The sequence below is a fragment of the Stenella coeruleoalba genome, assembly GCF_951394435.1.
Source record: "Stenella coeruleoalba genome assembly, chromosome: 3".
NCBI lineage: Eukaryota > Metazoa > Chordata > Mammalia > Artiodactyla > Delphinidae > Stenella > Stenella coeruleoalba.
The window spans coordinates 36,051,403-36,073,173 of NC_137148.1; the positions used below are offsets into that span (position 1 = coordinate 36,051,403).

Sequence of the window (21,771 nt, forward strand, 5' to 3'; positions counted from 1 at the left end):
ATATATTAGGTTGAAATTACTGTTTTTTTCCTCAGTTTTATTACAGTATGACTGACATAGAACATTGTATAAGTTTAAGGTGTAAACAATGATTTGCTATATATATATATATATATAGTGAAATTATTACCACAATAAGTTTAGTTAACATAAATTGCTGTTGTCATAGGGTCACAAATGGTTGGATATTAGCAGTTTCATATGGTTCAATCTAATATATACATATTGGTAGATTTACCATTTTAATTAGCTTTTACATAGGTAAATTTATAAAATATTTAATGAATAGGGAAAATGCGTGCGCTTGAGGAAGTTTCATCTGGTGTCAAAACCCATATTGATAACTGAGGGCTAACTATGGCCAAGATGGCAGTAAACTTCATTCGCCCACCAGCACTAATTCATTCCCCATTGATTGCCTGGACCACTGTGTATAAAAGAATTCCAAGGCCCAATCAACTCAGAGGAATGTGGCTCTGACTGAGTAACCATGCCTGCCACGGGGCAGGGATAGGAATAACTATGTGAGTACAGTGTATTGCTGACTCTGCCTGGAGAGTGGGAAAAATCTGGAAGTCAGATGATGCTTATGAAATCAGCTCATTTAAGAAGCCTGTTGAATTAGATTTTAAGCATGAAAACTATTAGTAGTGACAACTTGCTAATATGAATGAGGCACCGACAAATGAAAATGTTTAAAAAATAAAACGGCGCATGAAAAAAGACTAACCTGAATAGACTCTTAAAGCTAACACATGAACTGCAAGTTTTCTTAGGTTTCATATCTTAGATGTAGCATATCGAATGTGCCACAGATTCCACTTTGGGTTTCAACTTGTTCACATTTGATATAAATGAGATGCAGTAAACAAAAAGGACAAGTTAACAACACATTTTGTTGTCCTTATGTAATATGGCAAATGGTTGGTTTGAAGATATTTCTTGTGATGTGAATTAATACTAAGGGACAAAATAAACTTTTGTCATATTTCTTTAGTTTCTGGAAGAGTTATGCAATATGGGACTTAAAATTTTATATAGGAAATGTACAACGTAAAGTTTTAAGGGTGCTGTTGATTTTTGTCATGTGAAATGCACATGTGTGAAAGGTTATCCCCACCAGTAGCTCTAGATCAGTGGTTTTCTGCTGCAGAATCTTTTGAGGAAATGAAATATGAAGCAGTATAAACAAATCCAATAAGAACAGAGTGGTCTTCATTGAATTGAGGGATGGAAGGGTGTCTAGAAACATTCTCTCCCTGTTCTCCATCCCAGCCACAATGGCCCCAGAGTTGGCTGAAATTTGAACTTTTGGGGATCCAGGGACACAGTTTAAAGAATCACTGTCTTACGTCCTGAGCTGGTATATGCAAAAGGCATAGTTTGAGATGAATCACCTAGTATACTTACCCATACAATGTGTGATAAATCATTATCTAACTCACACACACAGCTGTATTACCGTGAAGACACCCTCCTTCTAGTTCCCTGATGTTCATTCTGAGCCTTTTTGCTTTCATCAAAAACAGGCCCACTTTTATCACCTTTTCCCACTATCAACGTTTTCTTGTACATTTCCTGTGTAATCAGTCTCATTTTTGTTTTTTTCCAGTATAACAACTGAATCTTTTAAAACGTTAATTCCAAAATTAATTCCTTGTAGTGGACTTTGAATCTTTATCATCTTTGCTCTCTGAAAATTTCTATCACTTGGATTCAAAACTAACAAATAATGTAATCATTAAAATATTTTTCTGCTCTAATATTATTTAACTTAAAGTAATAGTGGTAACTGTTCCATGCTTTTGCATTAATTATTATATCAAGTATTATTTTACAAAAATATGACCAGGGAAAGGGTTTTTTTGTCAACTAGCAGGTGGATCTTATCATTATAATATTTGCATTATGATATTAATCTTTGTATCATAATGTTAAGGTAAACTGTGTGTTACTGAGAGTGTGCAAAAGTGCCTTTTAAGTATAAAATAATAGAATGAAATTAATGTAATAGGAAATGAAATTAGTGTAATAAAAATATCCTATTAAAGAAAAGGTGGTATAAATTACTAGTTTTTGATACATAGAGCATTTCTTTAGCTAAAAACATATTTACCAAGCACTTACTGTAACAGGTTTTATGATAAGGGCTTTACCTGCATTATCTCATTTAGTCCTCACAACACTAAGAGACTCTTTTTGTTCCCATTTTAGAGATGAGAAAACCAAGGATTAGAGAACTAAAGAAATTTGCCCAAGGTCACAAAGCTAGTTAGTGATAGAACTTGGACTTGAACTGAGGTCACTCTGTCTCAAAATCCCATGGTTTCAACCATTAGAGATCAAGGGAAGTGTTTTTGTTGTGAGGTTGGAATTTTATTATGTACAAGCATATAGCCAATCCATTTTTTTTAATTTGAAAGATTTTTTTCCTCTATTATATAAAGACTACACAGTCAACAAGGAAAATTTGAACAATAAAGTAAAACAAAGTTTGAAGTATCTGTAGTCCCAGCTGCCAAAGAAAACCATTGTTAGCATTTTCTTGTCTTCCCTTCATTTTTTTTTATCCCAACTGAGCTTCTGTAGTGCTCATTACAAAGAGGTCAGAGAGTGTCACGGGTAAGAGTGTGCCTCTGTAGGCAACATGCCAGGGTCAGACGTCTGGCTCTGCCATTTACTAGCTGAGAGACCTCAGTCAAGTCTCTTCACCTCTGTGTGTCTGTTTCCTCACCTATAAAATGAAGATAATAGTTATACTTATCCATTGGATTGTTGTGAAGATTAGGAGTAAGCATATATACAGCACTTAGAACTGTTTTTGACAGATAGTAGTCACTATAAAAATGTTAGCTATTATTCTTATCCTTTAATAATTTCTCCTATATAAACTTAAGTTCTTTAATTTTATAGAATTATTTATCCATTTATTTTTCTATTTTCTTAAGCTACAAGGCTGTTGTACTAGCAGCAAATCATTTTGGACGTTTTTTTACTGGTCAGATCACAGCTGCTGGAAAAGTTCCTCCAGCTAAGGTAGGTAAAACTTTAATATTTCTTCATACTATGAATTAGGCAAGGGTATTGTAGTTTTTAAATAGTTATTTAAAATTTTTTTGTTTGCAAATTATGATGTTCATGTCATATACAAATATATGGCAGAGCCTCAAAGCTACTTAAGGTTACTTGAAAACAATGAATTTTGACATTTCTGGAAGTTCAATTTTTTTTTTTTCCTGTTTTTCACTTTCTAACTTGAATTCTTAAAGGGATTTTGGATGACTTGTTTATTAGTAATTGTTTAAAAAGCCTCGTGATACATTCAGCAAATTCTCAACTTCCCAATGATTGTGACACACGGGCTCAGGAAAGACTTGGTTTTCTCACTTTTTGCCAAATTTTGGGTCAAGAGGACAGGAAATAGTAGGTGGTATAATCAGGGTGTTTGGCAGGGGGAAAGGGTGCAGTTTCTTTAATCTATATTGAGAGCAGAGAAGAGCAGTTGATGAGAGGTGGTGGTGGCTAGGTGAAAGAATCGATTATGCTGTGACCCTTCGAGGCCACGGACCCTAAATAATAGTGTAAGCCTTTCAGCAGAGTATAGGAAACAGGACCTTAAACGTTGTCATCTATCTGCAGAGTATACTCTGTAGGGTACAGGTTTACTTGGTGCTTCCTGCTCTTAATTACTTTGTTATATCAACCCAGAGCTCTCACACAAAATAAATCTCCTAGAAAAAATGAAAAAAAGATAATAGCAGCTTTGAGAAATCTAGTTATACATGGCTTTAAAAACAGACCAGGTGAAGACGGTGGCACGTGGTTCAAGTGGAGGCCAGAAAACTTAACAAGAGAGTATGAGCAAACAGCACAGAGGTGTGATACGTAAAGTGATTACATCTGACTTCTTTCTCGGGATCGTAAGAAAAGGTCTGACCCTCATGGTGGCCAGAAGTTGGCTGCTGTTCTTAAAGTGGCTGAATGCTTTGATGCACAAATCCACTACTCAGTTTTGGTTAGAATCTGTCTGGAAGGTGAGAGGAAAGCTGTTAATATAAGGGATTAAAAAGTGAAACGGAAGACAAGAGGTGTAAAGGAAGGAGAATCAGTCAGCTTTTAAAAGGTGGAAAAGTGACTCTCTTTACTGAAAATTTAAATTGCAGCTTAAGGAATTTTAGTTACATGTCAGAAAAACTTCCCTGATATTGAAGAATTGGACAATAGATGGACTTATCAAGGTAGATTGCTTAGGAACTTCCCTGGCAGTCCAATGGTTGGGGAACTAAGATCCTGCATGCTGTGCAGCACAGCCAAAAAAAAAAAAAAAAAAAAAAAGTAGCTTGCATAATATTTTATTGGGGTTTCCTTTAAACATGGAGTGTTCTTACATGTCTAGAATGAGCTAAAATCAATCGGTTGATGGCTTCTGATGTGCCAGGCACTGTTCTAGTAGCTGGGGATATGGCATGAACAAGGCAAAAAAATCCCTGCCACAGAAATTTACACATAGTAGGGACCACAGCGAGGAGATAAATAAACCATCAAACACATATGGAGTATCATTTTAGATATGAAAGAAAGGAACAGCATGATATGGTGGTGAGTCATAGGAGCAAGCTACTGTAGTTAGGGTGATGGGGAAGGCGCCTCTGACATTTGGTTGGGACCTAAAGGATGGGAAGAAAGAAAGTGGGGTTCAGGATTCTAGGCCAAGGGAATAGCACACATAAAGGTGCCGTGATGGGAAAGAATTCAGTGCTTCTAGGAGAGTGAAGAAGGCCATTGGTCTTCGAGTGTGGTGAGCAAGGGAGAGTGATCTGATGATGTGGAGCCTTTCTTCTAGGTCATGTTACAGAGTTCAGATCCTCTTTTTTTTAAAAAAATATTTATTTATTTATTTATTTATGGCTGTGTTGGGTCTTCATTGCTGTGCGCGGGCTTTTCTCTAGTTGTGGCAAGTGGGGGCTACTCTTCATTGCGGTGCGCAGGCTTCTCATTGTGGTGGCTTCTCTTGTTGCAGAGCACCGGCTCTAGGCGCGTGGGCCTCAGTAGTTGTGGCACGTGAGCTCCGTAGTTGTGGCTCGCAGGCTCTAAAGCTCAGGCTCAGTAGTTGTGGCGCACGGGCTTAGTTGCTCCGCGGCACGTGGGATCTTCCCGGACCAGGGCTTGAACCCGTGTCCCCTGCACTGGCAGGTGGATTCTTAACCACTGTGCCACCAGGGAAGTCCCAGATCCTCTTGCAGATGAGGGAATGTCTGATTTAGGATTGTTTAGGAAAAACTCCACTCTTGCTCTTGTGTCTCTCCTTAACTTTCATATAGAACACTTCACTTCTGATACTTCCAGTCACCAAATGTGTGGGGATTTTCCCCACACCAAGCAATTCTGTGACACCAGCTGGGTGCCCTACAATTTCACTTAATTCTGAAACTATCTGCGTGGAGATAGCATCAGATCTCACAGGTTAAGGACTCAGGCCCACAGGACTGTCCCCACCCACTTTCAGATGCCAGTCACAAGTCTAGGTTGTCACCTGTGCTTCTGACAGGTTGGCTGTAAGTCAGAGGTTCCCACAACCCGCCTTGGGTTCAGTTAATTTGCTAGAGGTGCTCACAGAACTCAGGAAAACAATTTACTTCCTATTTACCAGTTTATTATGAAGGACTATGATAAAGGATGCAGATGAACATCCTGTTGAGAGAGATGACTAGGGAAAGGTACGTGGGATGGGGTGTGGGGCTTCCATGCCCTCTTTGGACACCATTCCTGGAAGCTTCCGGAACCTCCTGGAACCCTGTACTTTTGTGATTTTTATGGCGCTTCATAACGTAGGCATGATGGATCATTAAATCCATTTCCAGCCCCTCTTCCCTTTTTGAAGAATGGATTCTGTGTCTTAAATCATGGGGTCTTTTGTTATTTCTTTTCTTCTCTTTTTTTTTTTTTTTGCGGTACGCGGGCCTCTCCCTGTTGTGGCTCTCCCGTTGCGGAGCACAGGCTCCGGACGCGCAGGCTCAGCGGCCATGGCTTACGGGCCCAGCTGCTCCTCGGCATGTGGGATCTTCCTGGACCGGGGCACGAACCCGTGTCCCCTGGATCGGCAGGTGGACTCTCAACCACTGTGCCACCAGGGAAGCACCCTCATTGTAGTTTTGATTTACATTCTTTTCATGTGCCTGTTGGCCATCTGTATGTCTTCTTTGGAGAAATGTCTATTTAGATCTTCTGCCCATTTTTTAATTGGGTTGTTTGTTTTTTTTTCTTTTCTTTTTTTTTTTTTTTTTTGCGGTACGTGGGCCTCTCACCGTTGTGGCCTCTCCTGTTGTGGAGCACAGGCTCCGGACACGCAGGCTCCGTGGCCATGGCTCATGGGCCCAGCCGCTCCGCGGCATGTGGGATCTTCCCAGACTGGGGCACCAACCCGTGTCCCCTGCATTGGCAGGCGGATTCTCAACCACCGCACCACCAGGGAAGCCCCTGAAGTTATTTCTTGATTCAGGATAACTTGGCCCAGTCCTATGACTTTTACTTATTTTCATTTCATTTTTTTTTTTTTTTTTTAGTGGTGGTGGGGCTTCAGTGTGTGGAGTGGGGATTGGTGCCTTGGAGCCCAGCAGCGTCTTGTTCCCTCTGGTCCCTCTTTGTCCCCTTTCTTGTAGACTCCCCAGAGAAAGCATTCCCATTAAGATCAATTCACATAATCTCTGAGACACTGCCCAGGGGTCACCAGAGCAGAGTTCCACTAGCCTAGTCTTCTTAAAGAGGCAGAAAAAGTGGGCGTGATGGGTGGGTGGGAATTTATAAACTTCTCAGTTTCTGTGGGTGGCTTTTTTTTTTTTTGACTGCGAAGTATAATAGGTCTTTTCTCTGGAAGGCCCATTCCAGATGACATTGTTCTTAGTTTGTTTCTTAGAAGGCGGAGAGACTCTTGTTTCTGAGGAATTCTATGATTTTCTTGGCTCTGATCCTTCCTTGGTTAGGGAGATTAGTTACATTGCTTCGGATTTCAGGTGCAGTTCATTGAAAGTGGATCAAAATTAGGTGGTTGGTCACCTGCTGTTCCTTTTAGAAGCTCAAAATAGGAGTAGGTGTTTCACCAAAGTTGTACCCGTCTTTGAAACTTATTTTGATATTTTATGAACATAGAAAACCTTAAAATTTGAGAGGGGAGAAGGAGCTAGAATACTGTAATATATAGTATTAGTAGAAGTAGCTTTGATAGTGTGGGAAAGAACCTGTCAGTCTTTAACATACGTAACACTGATGGTGCTGTATGTAGCTTTTACACTGAGATGCTGAGTGTCACACTAGTTTTAGTGAAGTTTTTGGCCTTTGCCATCAGCTTTAAAAAACTTTTTAAAACAGTGGTGGTCCGGGGGAATTCCCTGGTGGTCCAGGTTAAGAATCCGCCTTCCAAAAAAAAAAAAAGAATCCACCTTCCAATGCAAGGGACTTGGGGGTTCGATCCCTGGTTGGGGAACTAAGATCCCACATGCCGCGGGGCAGCTAAGACCCCGCACGGCAACTACTGAGCCGGCGAGCCACATCTAGAGAACTCGTGTGCTGCAAATACGGAGCCTGCTCACCACAACTAGAGAGAAACCCCTGCGCTGCAACAAAGAACCTGTGAGCCGCAACAGAAGGTTCCACATGCCGCAAGGAAGATCCCGTGTGCTGCAACTAAGAAAGAAAAAACCTGAAAAACAGTGGCAGTCCAGGTACAGAGTAGCCTATCCACACAGTACATTTATTCAGGGCTGATCATCGCCACCAGCACCACCTGTTGTATTACTGCGTGCTGACTGTGTACCCGGCCCTGAGAGTTACTAGCGGATGATTTTACATAATCAGTTGATCATGAACTTTATTTAAAACATATGGGTTCTGCCTTCTTTCCTAGATTCTGATAGTCGGTGGCGGTGTGGCAGGGCTGGCCTCTGCAGGTGCAGCAAAGTCGATGGGTGCGATTGTTCGGGGATTTGACACAAGGTGAGGGCTTTACTAGTGATTGCTGTTAAGGTAAAAACATTTTGTTTTAGGTGGATGTTACGCTTTCCTTTTGCAAATTGAAGTAGCACGCTGAAACTGCTCTGTAAGCTCTTTTCATTTAAAAATGTATCCATTTGTTCAAAGTTAACTCAAAGTGAAAATGTATTACTTAGTGGAAAAAAAAATTTAAGGACTCAGGCCCAGTACAGCAGAAATAATTTTTAAAAATTGCAAATGAACCGCTCACACTCAGTCTTGTATTTTCATGTAGATTAGCAATGGGACCAGAGTTCTCTGCATCCTGACTTTCTAACATGTTGCTCTACTGTGTTTTATTTCTGCTCAGAATGTGTTTAGTCACTAGGTAGGGCATGAACAAAGATGTTTGTGAGTGTGAAGAAGGGGAGTAGTATGGGAGACATCTTGGAGAGCAGACTGGGGTGGGGGGGTGAGGGATGTGCTCGGCATCCAGCAGACGGAAGCAGATAAAGCTGATTGGGCAGCAGTAGAGCTGCCAGGTGAAAGTACTTGATTATGTTCATTGCATATTTCTTTAAAGCAGACGTATCATCATTTTCCTGGAATTTCTTTAAAGAGAAGTTCAATTAAAATTGTTCTTCATTTCAGAAGATACTAGCTTTTATTACGTGCTTATTGAGTATTGTTATCATTTATGTGTTCCAATACTTTTTTAAGGTTGAAACATGTAGTTAGTTATTATCAGTTGAAGTCAGTAGAGGAAAAATACCATTGCTAATCTTGAATATAGAATGATGAAAAAGAAATGCAACCATTCAAAGTTAAAAAGAATATGACATTTCAGAATAAAGACTGTTCCAATAGAATATGGTTTACAGTGCTTACCGGGAGTTTAGAGGGGTGATGTGCTGATAAAATGCTGTCTTGCTGAAATGAGAAAAGGCATTTCTGAAGTAACCAGGGCACAAGCCAGGGATAGCCACAGTTAAGCATGTCATTAGTCCTAGCTTTTAATTTTTAATGTTTGCAGATGTGAAGTTATTGAAGACCCCCCAAATCTGGCAAAAGTAGGTTGTTCAAGTTTTCATTGTAGTGGACAATACTATTAAAGTGGAAGTGTATATATTTGACTTGGAGATGATGTGAAACTCAGTGTTGAGTTAACTACTGAGAATTTATAAAAGTTATGTTGATGTCTTTGGTTTAGATTATGTAGAGAGTAGACAGCTAGAATATAGCTGTTGCTTAACTTCAATTTTATTTACAGTTTATTAAGATAAGTATACAGTGAAGAAAGATGTGGCTGATCGGATGTAATGCTTTTCTTATAATTATAGCTCATTAGTTAATCTAATCACTACCTTGAGACTGGGGGTTAGTATCATGTTATAAATGTGAAATCTAAATATATTGGAAAACACACTTGATTATAAATTCTTGTTGGAAAACTGAATGGTGTTATTTTCAGTTAAACATCCTAAAAACTTAAGGACAACTCATTGCCTAGCGATATTATATGGGTGTGATTTTCTAAATTCTTTCAGACAATAACTAGGAAATTCCACTCATTGCCTATTGTCTCTATTACAAAGTTTATAAAGTCTTTACTTTCCTTTTTTGGTGTGTATTCCAAAAAGCTTTATTTGCAAAAACAATTGGCCGGTCAAGAGCTTTAGTTTTCAGATACCTGTACTAAATGCTTACTCTCTTCCAGGCATTGTGCTCTATGCTTTATTTTATTTGTTCTTTATTGTAAGTATATGAAATAGGAATAAATAACCCTATTTTACATAATGTTAAAAGAAATATAAATCAGTTTAATAACTTATCCAGTTTACTTTCTTTCTGATTGTAAAAATGCTTATTCTCCCAATTCAGAAAAATATAAAAAAGTACAAAAAGTGAAAATAAAATATCCTACAACCCTGCTAGAGATAACTATTAACATTTTACTATATATGTTCCCTTTTCTACACATTAATTAAAAATGTAATTTTACTAATAGTACTATTTAACTTACTTTTTTACTTTTTTTTAACTTAGCAGTAGGTCATGAAGCTCTTTACTTATCTGCAAATATATTTAATGGCTGCACAAGATTCATTGTATAGAAATACAGTGACTTGGGGCTTCCCTGGTGGCGCAGTGGTTAAGAGTCCGCCTGCCAGTGCAGGGGACACGGGTTTGATCCGTGTCCGGGAAGATCCCACATGCTGCGGAGCAACTAAACCCATGAGCCACAACTACTGAGCCTGCGCTCTAGAGCCCGCGAGCCACAACTACTGAGCCCACGTGCCACAACTACTGAAGCCAGCACGCTCTAGGGCCCGCATGCTGCAACTAGTGAGCCTGCGTGCTGCAACTACTGAAGCCTGCACGCCTAGAACCCGTGCTCCGTAACAAGAGAAGCCATTGCAATGAGAAGCCCGCACACTGCAATGAAGAGTAGCCCCCGCTCGCCACAACTAGAGAAACCCCGCATGCAGCAATGAAGACCCAACGCAGCCAAAAATAAATAAATAAATAAATAAAATATTTCTAAAACTTTTTAAACCTGTATCCCTTTGAGTAACACCAACTCAGATTGGCCTAAACTATAAGAAAATGTGTTATCTCTCCGAAGTGAAAATCCATGGAAAGGACTCCCTTTTGACACTAGAGGCAGCCGCTGGTCAGTGCCATCCAGGACCAAGTTCCTTCTGTCTCTCCTCTCTGCTGTCCTCAGCTCTGGCTGATCCCCCCTGTGGTCACAAGTTGACCTCCGCAGGCAATCTGGGATACAAGCTTCCTTGTTCAAGTCAGCAGAAATGGAGAGAAGCTCTTGTTCATCCATGCCTTACCTTTTCTGCCCTGCCTTCATTATCCCACCTCTATGTCTGCTCCCCGACCATGACAGTTGCCAGGGGACTGATGGGCTCAGTCCACTGTTTCCCAAACTTCCGTTAAGGCAAGAATTACCTACAGCTCTTGCTAAAAATAGAGCTTCTGGCCCCTCTGCTGGAGATTGTAATTCAGTGGGTCTCGGAATGGGCCTGGGAATTCGAATTTTTAACAAGTGCCTGGAGCGATTGTTGTTGTTAGGGAGGTTTGGGATTCACTGTAGTGGGATGGATGTTGGTGAGTTAAACACTGTCCGCCACAGAGCTGAGAGCTTTGTTGGCTCTGGTTTCCCAACTAGTGCACAGAACTTGGCTAGCATTTACTTATTTATTTTTAAACTGAATGTATTTTTACATAAGTTAAATGTGTTGGCTCTTCACATTTTGCCATTTATGCCATTTATAGATCGCTTTTCTCAAACACAATTTAATGAGGACTAGGGGCAAAAATCACTTTGTAACAATATTTCTAAATAAAAGAGTCGTTTATGTGGGAAAAGTCCCCATAAGTCGGAACATTTACAAGTGAAGACCTCAACTTGAGTGATTTGAATGATGTCAAATCTGAACGTAGGTCAGATCTCACATCATCAACAGTGGGACTACTGTCAAGAAACTCTACTAACTGATGACCGGAGTTGGCAGTAGTGAAATTCCTTTTGTAACTTAACTAAGTAAGAGTTGGAATTTCCTATAGTTTTTTTTTTTTTTTTCCAGAAAAAGATATCATCATAAGGGTGTTACCTGCCTTTAGAAAAAAATTCAAACGGTCTGGTCAGAGACCTCAAAAGAAGGTTTCTACTTTTGAATACACAGAGCTTTCTTAAAAATGTGTATGTAAATGATGATCTTGATTTCTGTATTAAGGACCTGAAATGACCACTGCTTTCCCTTCAATAATCACCAGGGCCGCAGCTTTGGAGCAGTTCAAGTCTCTGGGTGCTGAGCCCTTAGAGGTGGACTTGAAGGAATCTGGTGAGGGCCAAGGAGGATATGCAAAGGAGATGTCCAAAGAGTTCATTGAGGCTGAAATGAAGCTATTTGCTCAGCAGTGCAAGGAGGTGGATATCCTCATCAGCACAGCACTTATTCCAGGTGTGTCATTACATCAGTGGTTATCGATAAAGCACTTTTACTAATGATACTTTAAAATGAGGGTGAATAATTGTTTAACGTTTGCATTTCTTTAAGTAAAGATTGATTTACTTTCTAGAGAATGAGAAAGCACATGAAAGGCAGAAAAGACAAAATCACTGTGGCCCCTGGACAAACACGGTCATTAATAATTTGTATATTTTCTTCCAGTCTTCTGTGTATTTTTATGTATGTTCATAGATTATATTCTGTGTACAGTATTATATTTGTAAGCAGTTTGCTTTGTTTATACCCTTGATAATTGTTTTTTAATTTATTTCTGTTCTCTTTGTTAAGATACTACATTTCTATTGTAGGAAATCCAAACAGCACTGAAAAATATGAAAGAAAAAGTACAGATTGGAAGTTCTACCAGAGTGACCATTATTAATATATATTTTTAAAAATTTATTTATTATTTTTTAAATTTTATTTATTTATCTTTGGCTGTGTTGGGTCTTCCTTGCTGCGCGTCGGCTTTCTCTAGCTGCCGCGAGCCGGGGCTACTCTTCGTTGTGGTACGCGGGCTTCTCATCGTGGTGGCTTCTCTTATTGCGGAATACGGGCTCTAGGCGCACAGGCTTCAGTAGTTGTGACTTGTGGGCTCCAGAGCACAGGCTCAGTAGTTGTGTTGCACAGGCTTAGTTGCTCTGCAGCATGTGGGATCTTCCCGGACCAGGGCCCGAATCCGTGTCCCCTGCATTGGCAGGCAGATTCTTTTTTTTTTTTTTTTTAACATCTTTATTGGGGTATAATTGCTTTACAATGGTGTGTTAGTTTCTGCTTTATAACAAAGTGAATCAGTCATACATAAACATATGTTCCCATATGTCTTCCCTCTTGCGTCTCCCTCCCTCCCACCCTCCCTATCCCACCCCTCCAGGCTGTCACAAAGCACCGAGCCAATATCCCTGTGCCATGCGGCTGTTTCCCACTAGCTATCTACCTTACTACGTTTGTTAGTGTGTATATGCCCATGACTCTCTCTCGCCCTGTCACAGCTCACCCTTCCCCCTCCCCATAACCTCAAGTCCGTTCTCTAGGAGGTTGGCAGGCAGATTCTTAACCACTGCATCACCAGGGAAGTCCCATTATTAATATTTTGATGATCTTTTTTTTTTTTTTTTTTTTTGGTATGCGGGCCTCTCACCGCTGTGGCCTCTCCCGTTGCAGAGCACAGGCTCCGGATGCGCAGGCCCAGCGACCATGGCCCACGGGCCCAGCCGCTCTGCGACATGCGGGATCCCCCCGGACGGGGGCACGAACCTGCATCTCCCGCATCAGCAGGCGGACCCTCCACCACTGCGCCACCAGGGAAGCCCTGATGATCATTTTTTTATACATGAGAAAGAGAGGGGGACTTTGTGTGTGTGTATATATATTTATGGAATTTTCCGTATATATTTTTTACTAAAGGTTATGATGCTTTGTTACTTTGTAATTACTTCCTTTGACTTGTTTGGTCTTTGCAATCAAATCATGAGCTCTTTGATGGCAGGAATTACTTTTTAGTCCTTTACAACATCCTCTTCTAAAGAATAGATGCTTGATGTCAAACCAGCCAGCATTTATTAATCAGTAATAAACAGTAGCTTGATCTAGCAAGATTTGGGAGTGAAGAAACTCTCTACCTTTTATATTCCTATCTCCTCTCCTGTCCTTTGCTTCTGTTAGTGAATAATGAATACCATGCTGACTCTAATTTTTTTCCCTTTCTAAAAGAAAGTGGGCCAGATAATGAGAACTTACAGGGTTCGCGTTACTTGTGTTCGATCCTCCTAAAGGAGCCTTGCTTTCTCTAGGGGACCGTGGAAAATTAGGAGAAGCTGCTTTGTCATGAGGTTCTGGGAAAGGAGAAGTCCTCTTCTGGCACCCCCTTCCCCCAATCTGGCTAATATACACCCAGGGGCAGGAAGCTGATTGGCAGCATATCTGTGAGCTTGTGGGGGGAAAACGTGCCTTTCAGGCCTCTTTTTGTCCTCTGTTTACCCATGTCATACCCAGTGGGTGAGCTCTTCTCTCCAGACATCCCCATCCCACCAGAGCTGGCTAGATGAAGCAGACAGCGGGAGAGTGACGTGGGCTCAGCCCCTGGAAGAATCTGTGTGTGTGTGTGGAAATGAGGCTGGGGTTGGTTACTGGAGGTGGGTGCAGATCAGACAAGGCAGGGGCCACAGGTGGTGTTTGAAATCCGCCAGCGACAGTAGGACTCATGGACAGGTGGTGGCAGGAGAGCCTTCAGGATTCATCCTTTCCTTTTGTGGCGGTGGCTTCTGGCTCAGCTGTTGCAGGTGGCTTTGAAGGAAGGATGGGGTGGCTTTTGCTGTAGCCACCGTTAGACCGTTGAAAGGTAGTTGCCTGTTGGGGAGATGAGCTGGGAACTGACTGGATGTAACAAGTGGCCAGTAGAGGGTGCTAAAGCATTTACTCATGCAGTAAATGGTGAAGCCCTGAAAGCCCTGAAGCTAGTAGTTTTAAATCATTCTCTTTATAAAGAACTGAGTAGAACCACAGACATAGAAAACAAACTTATGGTTACCAAAGGGGAAGAGGGTAGAGGGATAAATTAGGAGTTTAGGATTAACATATACATACTACTGTATATAAAATAGATAACCAACAAGGACTTACTGTATAGCACAGGGAACTCTACTCAGTATTTTGTAATAACCTATGAGGGAAAAAGTCTGAAAAAGAATATCTATATCTATATATCTATATATAAAAACTGAATCACTTTGCTCTACACCTGAAACGAACACAACATTGTAAATCAACTAAACTTCAATAAAAAAATAAAATAATAAAAAATAGAAAAAATAAAATATATGTCACTAGGTTAAAAAAAAGAACTGAGTATACTTTGGATATAGTATATAGAATTATTATTGATGGTAAATCTTAAAGTAAGTTATAGAACTCAAGACTTCTTGTATAAAACACATATGGACTTTTAGGACCTACCCCCCATAGTATCTTTTTTTTTTGAACAGAAAAAGGGCATGTGAACAGTTGACTAAACTTTAACTTCTTATTTTTTGTAAGTAGTTTACAGTAAGTGTACCTTAGCTGCAGTTCAAATTATATGATAGTGATAAAGAGGACTTGTTGAAGGTTTACGAGTCTGTTCTGCTGAGCCTTTCCTGTTTTCAATCTTTTCTGAAGCCATCTGGTCAAAGCACTTTAAACTTGCACAAAGTCCCTGACCAGTGGATTGACCCAGAGTTCACACTCACAAGGCTGGTCTGAAAAGCACCTTTCTGTTACTTTTTTGGTAAGCCCCCCAAAAGAGAAAAGCTAATTTGAATATAATAAGGAAGAAGATGATCTTTCTAAAGATCTTACATATCCCTAGGGGACTGAAACTTGAAAACCTCTGAGCATTAAAAAAAAAAAAAAATTGAAAAGATTATATAAAGGTACACATGCCCTTTGAAAAACAGTGTCCTTGGCATTGTACCCTTACTGGTGTTGGTCCTGAGCCTTTGCATAAGTCACCTGATGGTGTGTCTTGCTCCTGAAAGACTCCTGGAGCAGAAGTTGTTCTAAAGTTTTCCTTGAGTGGATCCAAAGGGGATTAAGTTAAATGTCAGAAGTTGTCCAAGTGGCGATTCCTTAGACCGAGATCCTCACGGCTGTACTGAAAACCTGGTGTGGATAAGAACGTTGAGAGAGGAACATGGGCAATGAGCTCGCTTCAGGTAGCAGTCCTGTGGAGCTGGTAAATTTTCATTCCTCCTAGGCACACGTCAGTCAGTGGACTTGGGAACACAATAACGTTGTACTCATGAGGGTCCTGGGTAAAATGAAGCATTTCTGTAGCTAGCTACTTCTTATGCTGCCTGGTGTCTTGTACCATTGTCTAGACCCCCTCAGTTGGGTTGGGTGATGGATGCAGGGCTAGCATTTCACTTAGTGCAGGTAACTTCAAGAGAGGGCCTAGCGGACAGTCTCATTTTGTGGTGCTGTGCCCACGAGGGAAAGCTCCCAACCTTCCTGTCCAGCTCTGTGACCTTTAGGGTTACCACTAAAAAGTTCGGCAGCCCCCCTCTCTGATAACGTTCAGGCTGTGCTCATAATCTTTTCCAGTAAACCTTTTGAGACACAGGAGATTTTTTCAGCATTCTTATTATTCTGAAACCCTTTTAGAGGGACTTTTCATAGACTTGGAAGGTTTAATCAGGAAGAAACTGAATCAGGTTGAAAATCTAATTCGTAAATTAGGGATTACGGGGTGGGGGTGTGAGGAGGAATCACAGTGGTTTAGCAGTGACTGTGTGTTAGGCAAATTTTGCCTAAATTCCTGTGAGAATTAGGAGTACTGTGGGGCACACGCTAAATCTACCCTGACAGAGACAACTTTCTCCATTTAGAACCTTTCCTGATGACGCCTAATTAAAAATCGTAAGCATCATAGGGTCATCTGGTTTTCCTGCTCTCCCCTTCTCCACCTCAGGCCCTGCCCTCTTTTCGTAATTGAACCATAGCTACTGGAAAGCCTGGGGTTTTGTTTAGTCATGACAGTAATGTGGACCACTCAAGTTCCCAGCATCATTAGGTAAAGGCATTTAAAGTCCTCAGGATTGGATCACCTCCCCTCCCTCCCCACCCCACCCTTAGGTGCTCTACATTTTGCACCCTTTGGTCAGGTATTTCTTGCCTTTCAGTTTCTAGTCCTGACTGAGCTTTTGGATCTCGTGTGAAACTCATGTCTTGCTCTCTGGGCCCGATTTCAGTCACGCTCGCTGCTATTATCTCCTCAAGGAGGCCAAGGACTTTCAGGCCTTGCACGTATTGTTCCTTCTCTTTGGAATGCTGTCCCTGCCCTTCCCTGCCTTTTTTTTTTTTCTTTTTTAACATCTTTATTGGAGTATAATTGCTTTACAATGGCGTGTTAGTTTCTGCTTTATAACAAAGTGAATCAGTTATACATATACATATGTTCCCATATCCCTTCCCTCTTGTGTCTCCCTCCCTCCCACCCTCCCTATCCCACCCCTCTAGGTGGTCACAAAGCACCGAGCTGATCTCCCTGTGCTATGTGGCTACTTCTCACTAGCTATCTATTTTACATTTACTTATAGTATATATAAGTCCATGCCGCTCTCTCACTTCGTCCCAGCTTACCCTTCCCCCTCCCCGTGTCCTCAAGTCCATTCTCTAGTAGGTCTGTGTCTTTATTCTCTGCCTTTTGAAGTCCTACTGAGCTCAGTAGTTTCTCCAGAGTTCCTGCTGTCTCCTGCTCCATAGTAAACCCTCTTTTTTCAGCATTCATAGCATTTGCCCATGCCTCAAATTCCAGTAGTTCTCAGTCTCACTGCCCTTTAGTTGCCCTGTCTCATCTCTGCCACGAGGGTGCTTACCAGGGAGCCTTGTGTACAGCTGTGGCTCAGCAGATGTTCCTGAGCTAATGTGGGTTCCTTCCTTAGTTCTCAGTTGGTACAATCCCTTTTATTTTTCTAGTGCTATCCAAGAAAGAACACTCTTGGATAGGAATACTGCAGAGGCTAGTTTAAGACTGGGAAGCTAGCTTTCTTAAATTTTCAAAAGTAGGACACTTGCCACGTTTGCAGTTTGAGGTGTTGAGCTAGGCCTCTCAGGAGATAGAATTAGGAAGTAGTGGGAAGGTCTGTTCAGGAGTTAGAAAGTGTCCTATCAGCCAGGAGGGAAGATATTCATTGCTTGATTATAAATTATGATCCCTTAGGCCATATATCCTTGGGCCTCTTTTTAGGTATGATCCAGGTTAGGGTAACAGTCCTTTTTATTTTTATCTATATCAGATAGGGTCTGTAGTATACACCCATCAAAGGAGCTTTGTGGCAATTTTGCATGACTCTGGAGAATTGGGAGGGAGTGTTTTCCCTTGATATACAAGGGCCTTACACACGTGAGACCAAACCTGAGGGATCTCACAGTCTCCTGGAAAATCAACATTGGTTTTGCATTGGATGCTGCCTGTCTCTTTGAAGCCATCTTTCATATGAAGTAGAAATATAGTACAAAAGAGTAACTTTCCATAGTAATTTTTTTTTTCTTTGCGGTACGTGGGCCTCTCACTGTTGTGGCCTCTCCTGTTGCGGAGCCCAGGCTCCGGACGTGCAGGCTCAGCGGCCATGGCTCACGGGCGCAGCCGCTCCGTGGCATGTGGGATCTTCCTGGACCGGGGCACATACCCGTGTCCCCTGCATCGGCAGGCGGACTCTCAACCACTGCGCCACCAGGGAAGCCCTCCATAGTAATTTTCACACTTGTTCTTTTAGGCAAGAGAATAATTGATATAGCAGTATACTCTTCGTTTGTGAAACTCCACAAAGATAATATTGTTTTGATGACTACACAAGGTCTTTCTCTAAAGTAAAGCTTTATTTTTCAGATTGTTCTTTTCATTCTGTAAACATTGTGGTCTTACAGGACAGCGATAGATCAGGGATTTTCAACTTTTTTTGAATTATTTAACTTTCTTTTACTGACTACTCTGATTCATCTACCATCCTCTCCTCCTTTAAATGCATTGTATGATTGTATGGAATTTTGTAATATTTCTTGTACAGAGTTTCATTTGTTTTGAGAATTTGGAAGGACAGAGAAAAATACTTAAATGTTGCAACATCAAGGGTTGGTAACCACAGGCTGTCTATACACGTCTTGGTAGCTTTCAACAGAGGCAGGGCAACTTGTCCTTAAGAGGAAGATGCCAAGACTGTGGAGTTTTCCATCGTCATTTATCAATCTTGACTATTTAGAGTGTGTTTGAGCACATTTAGTGAGTGACTGGGCCAAATTTAACAGATGCCCTGGTAGGAAGATTTATGGCCCAGAATTATCTTCTGGTTTGGTCTGTTATTTCTCCCAAAGTATGTTGCAAGATTGGAAAGCACTGTGCTTCCCTCTGTGGCAGTCCCTGAGTTGAAAAGGATTGGGAGGCTGAGGCTGTCCCGTCTCTGGTGAAACAGCACCCGATAGATAGAGTTACAGTTATAACCAGCACTTTCCACCATGGGCATTTCTGTTCTTCCTTATTTCCACTTTCTCTATACTTTCTTATGCCTCAGTATTAGTTAGGATGGTCTAGCTGCTAAAACAAATTCACCCCAAAGCTCAGACATTATAGAAAGTCACTTCTTGCTCAGTTAACAGTAATAGGTGGTTGACACATTGGAGGGCAGCTCTCCTTCAGGTGGTCCTCTGGGGATTCAGGTACAGCAATGTTGTCATCATCGTTATGAGGCCGTGAAGGTCGCTCAGGGCACTGTCTCTGTTCCAGCCAGCTAGAAGTAAAGGGCCAAGGAGGAGTGTGCATGGGATGCCCAGAAGTGGCGTACGCCACCCCTGCTTACATTTCTTCTGCTAAAGACCTAGTCACATGGCCAAACCTAACTACGAAGGAGGCTGGGAATGGTTGTCTAACTGTGCCCCCAGGAATAAGAGAACATTGTATTAGTTTGCTAAGGGTACCGTAACAAGATCTCACAGACTGGGGAGCTTAAACGACAGAAATTTATTTTCTCACAGTCTGGAGCCTAGAAGTCCAAGATCAAGGTTTCTTTTGAGGCTCCTCTCCTGGGCTTGTAGAGGGCCTCTTCTTGCTGTGTCCTCACATGGTCTTGGTGTCCTTTTTGTGTCCACATTTTCTCTTGTTTTTAAGGATACCAGTCAGATTGGATTAGGGCCCACCCTGATGGCCTCATTTAATGTAATCATCTCTTTAAAGACTCTGTCTCTAAATATAGTCGTATTCTGAGTTACCGGGGGTTAGGGTTTCAACATGTGAATTCTTCTGGGGACACAATTCAGCCCATAACAAATGTGGATTTTGGTGAGGAACTAAAAGCTTCTTTCCTCTTCCCCAGTTTTTAATTTTATCTGCTTATGTTTAATCCATTCATTGGCAATCAGATCATGGATTTAGAACCAGATAGAGTAGATTCAAATTCCAGTTCCACTGCTTAACAGCTGTGGCTCTCTGAACCTCAGATTCCTCATTTCTGAAAAGGAAGTAAACCTTTTTATCTTGCAGAGTTGTTTTGAGAACTACATGAAGAAAAAAGCCCAGTGTAGGGCCTGGCACGTAGAGCATTAGCATAATCACCTTTCTTCCATTGGTGATGCTTGGTCTTGCAAATGGTATCCAGACTGGAAAGCTTACTGACTGTTGCAATAGAAAGTCCAGACATTCTTGAGCATTATGTGGCATGTCAAAGATGTTCTCTGAAATCATCAGGCTTATGGACATACTCATGAAGTTACAAAAGCATTGCCATTAGATGGCAATCTAGCATGGATTTCACTGTGGAAAACCATGGCTTAACTTGCTTTTTATCTGACTTTTCTGAAGGTACCCATTTCATTAAGGCTTTTCCGTCAATCTCATTCTGACCTAAGTTTTTTTTTTTTTTAATTTTATTTATTTTTGGCTGCGTTGGGTGTTCCTTGCTGCGCGTGGGCTTTCTCTAGTTGCGGTGAGCGGGGGCTACGCTTCGCTGCGGTGCACGTGTTCTCATTGAGGTGGCTTCTCTTGTTGCAGAGCACAGGCTCTAGGCGTGTGGGCTTCAGTAGTTGTGGCACACAGGCTCAGTAGTTGTGATTCGCGGGCTCTAGAGTGCAGGCTCAGTCATTGTGGCGCACGGGCTTAGTTGCTTCTTGGCATGTGGGATCTTCCTGGACCAGGGATCGAACCCATGTCTTCCGCATTGGCAGGTGGATTCTTAACCACTGCACCACCAGGGAAGTCCCCTGACCTAAGTTTTCTGACATGGAAAATGAAATAAACAGCATTATTTCTCTTTTAAAAAATAACCTCCTAATTATTTTATAAACAAATGTATAATAAATATTCATTAATTTTTTAGGGATTGGTAGCTAATGTACATCTAGACATGTATTGGAGGGAAAACAAAGAATGTTATAATTTATATAAGAATATTATTTAATGTATTATATATTTATATATATATATAATATATAATATATATGTTTCCTTTTTATGTTACCATTTAGGTTTGGTAAGTTGTTTTCCTTTTTTTGAGAATTCCCATAGCTTATGAAGCCATGGTAAAGCCTTGACTGATTTTGATTTTTATCTATACAGAATTTTGCAGCTATGGCAGGTAAATTATTGAGGTAATCCTCAAAAAATTTTTATAAATGTGTTCTTTAATTATTAGGTAAAGGCTTGTTTTTAGGCTTCTTCTTTAAATAGATCTTTAAGGATTTCTCTTATCTGCTAAAACATGCTGTTGACTAATCATATTTCCTACATATTACATTTAGAAATATCTCAAGGCATCCAATTTGTAACAGTCAAGTTTTTGCCACCTGGCTTTCTCTCTGGTTCCTTATACAAATAATTAATTAGGCAGAGAAAATTTTTATCTAGTTCCAGGAATAGAACTCACATATAAAGCTTGACTGGTTAAGCTTGGGTCAGAATCCCTTTATGTTCATGAACAGAGCTATCTGTAGCCTCTCTAGTGATAACAGAGATAGAGGGATTGTATCCGTGTGTTGCTCTGTGCACCTCGGGGCTGGCAGAATCAGAGACTTATTAGATCAGTGGGTCAAATGTTCAGCAGTTTTTTGCCACATCCAATCTGTTACATAACCAATTATCTCTTTTTTTTCATATGTGTACATATATGTATAAAAAGCCTTTTGTCCTTATCTGTAACATTTTTATAGTTTAAGACTCAATATTTTGGACTTCCCTGGTGGTGCAATTGCTAAGAATCCTCCTGCCAATGCAGGGGACACAGGTTCGAGCCCTGGTCCGGGAAGATCCCACATGCCG

The 21,771-nt window shown here is 40.9% G+C and overlaps 1 protein-coding gene across 6 annotated transcripts in view; it reads left to right on the plus strand.

Moving 5' to 3' along the window:
- Positions 1-21,771, plus strand: part of NNT (nicotinamide nucleotide transhydrogenase) — a 95,092-nt gene that overhangs the window by 16,555 nt on the left and 56,766 nt on the right. For all 6 annotated transcript variants that reach the window (XM_079918553.1, XM_079918550.1, XM_079918551.1 and 3 more), the window contains 3 exons: positions 2,949-3,036; positions 7,901-7,989; positions 11,755-11,942. In XM_079918553.1, coding sequence (XP_079774679.1) covers positions 2,949-3,036; positions 7,901-7,989; positions 11,755-11,942 — 365 coding nt within the window. The remainder of the gene's footprint in view (positions 1-2,948; positions 3,037-7,900; positions 7,990-11,754; positions 11,943-21,771) is intronic.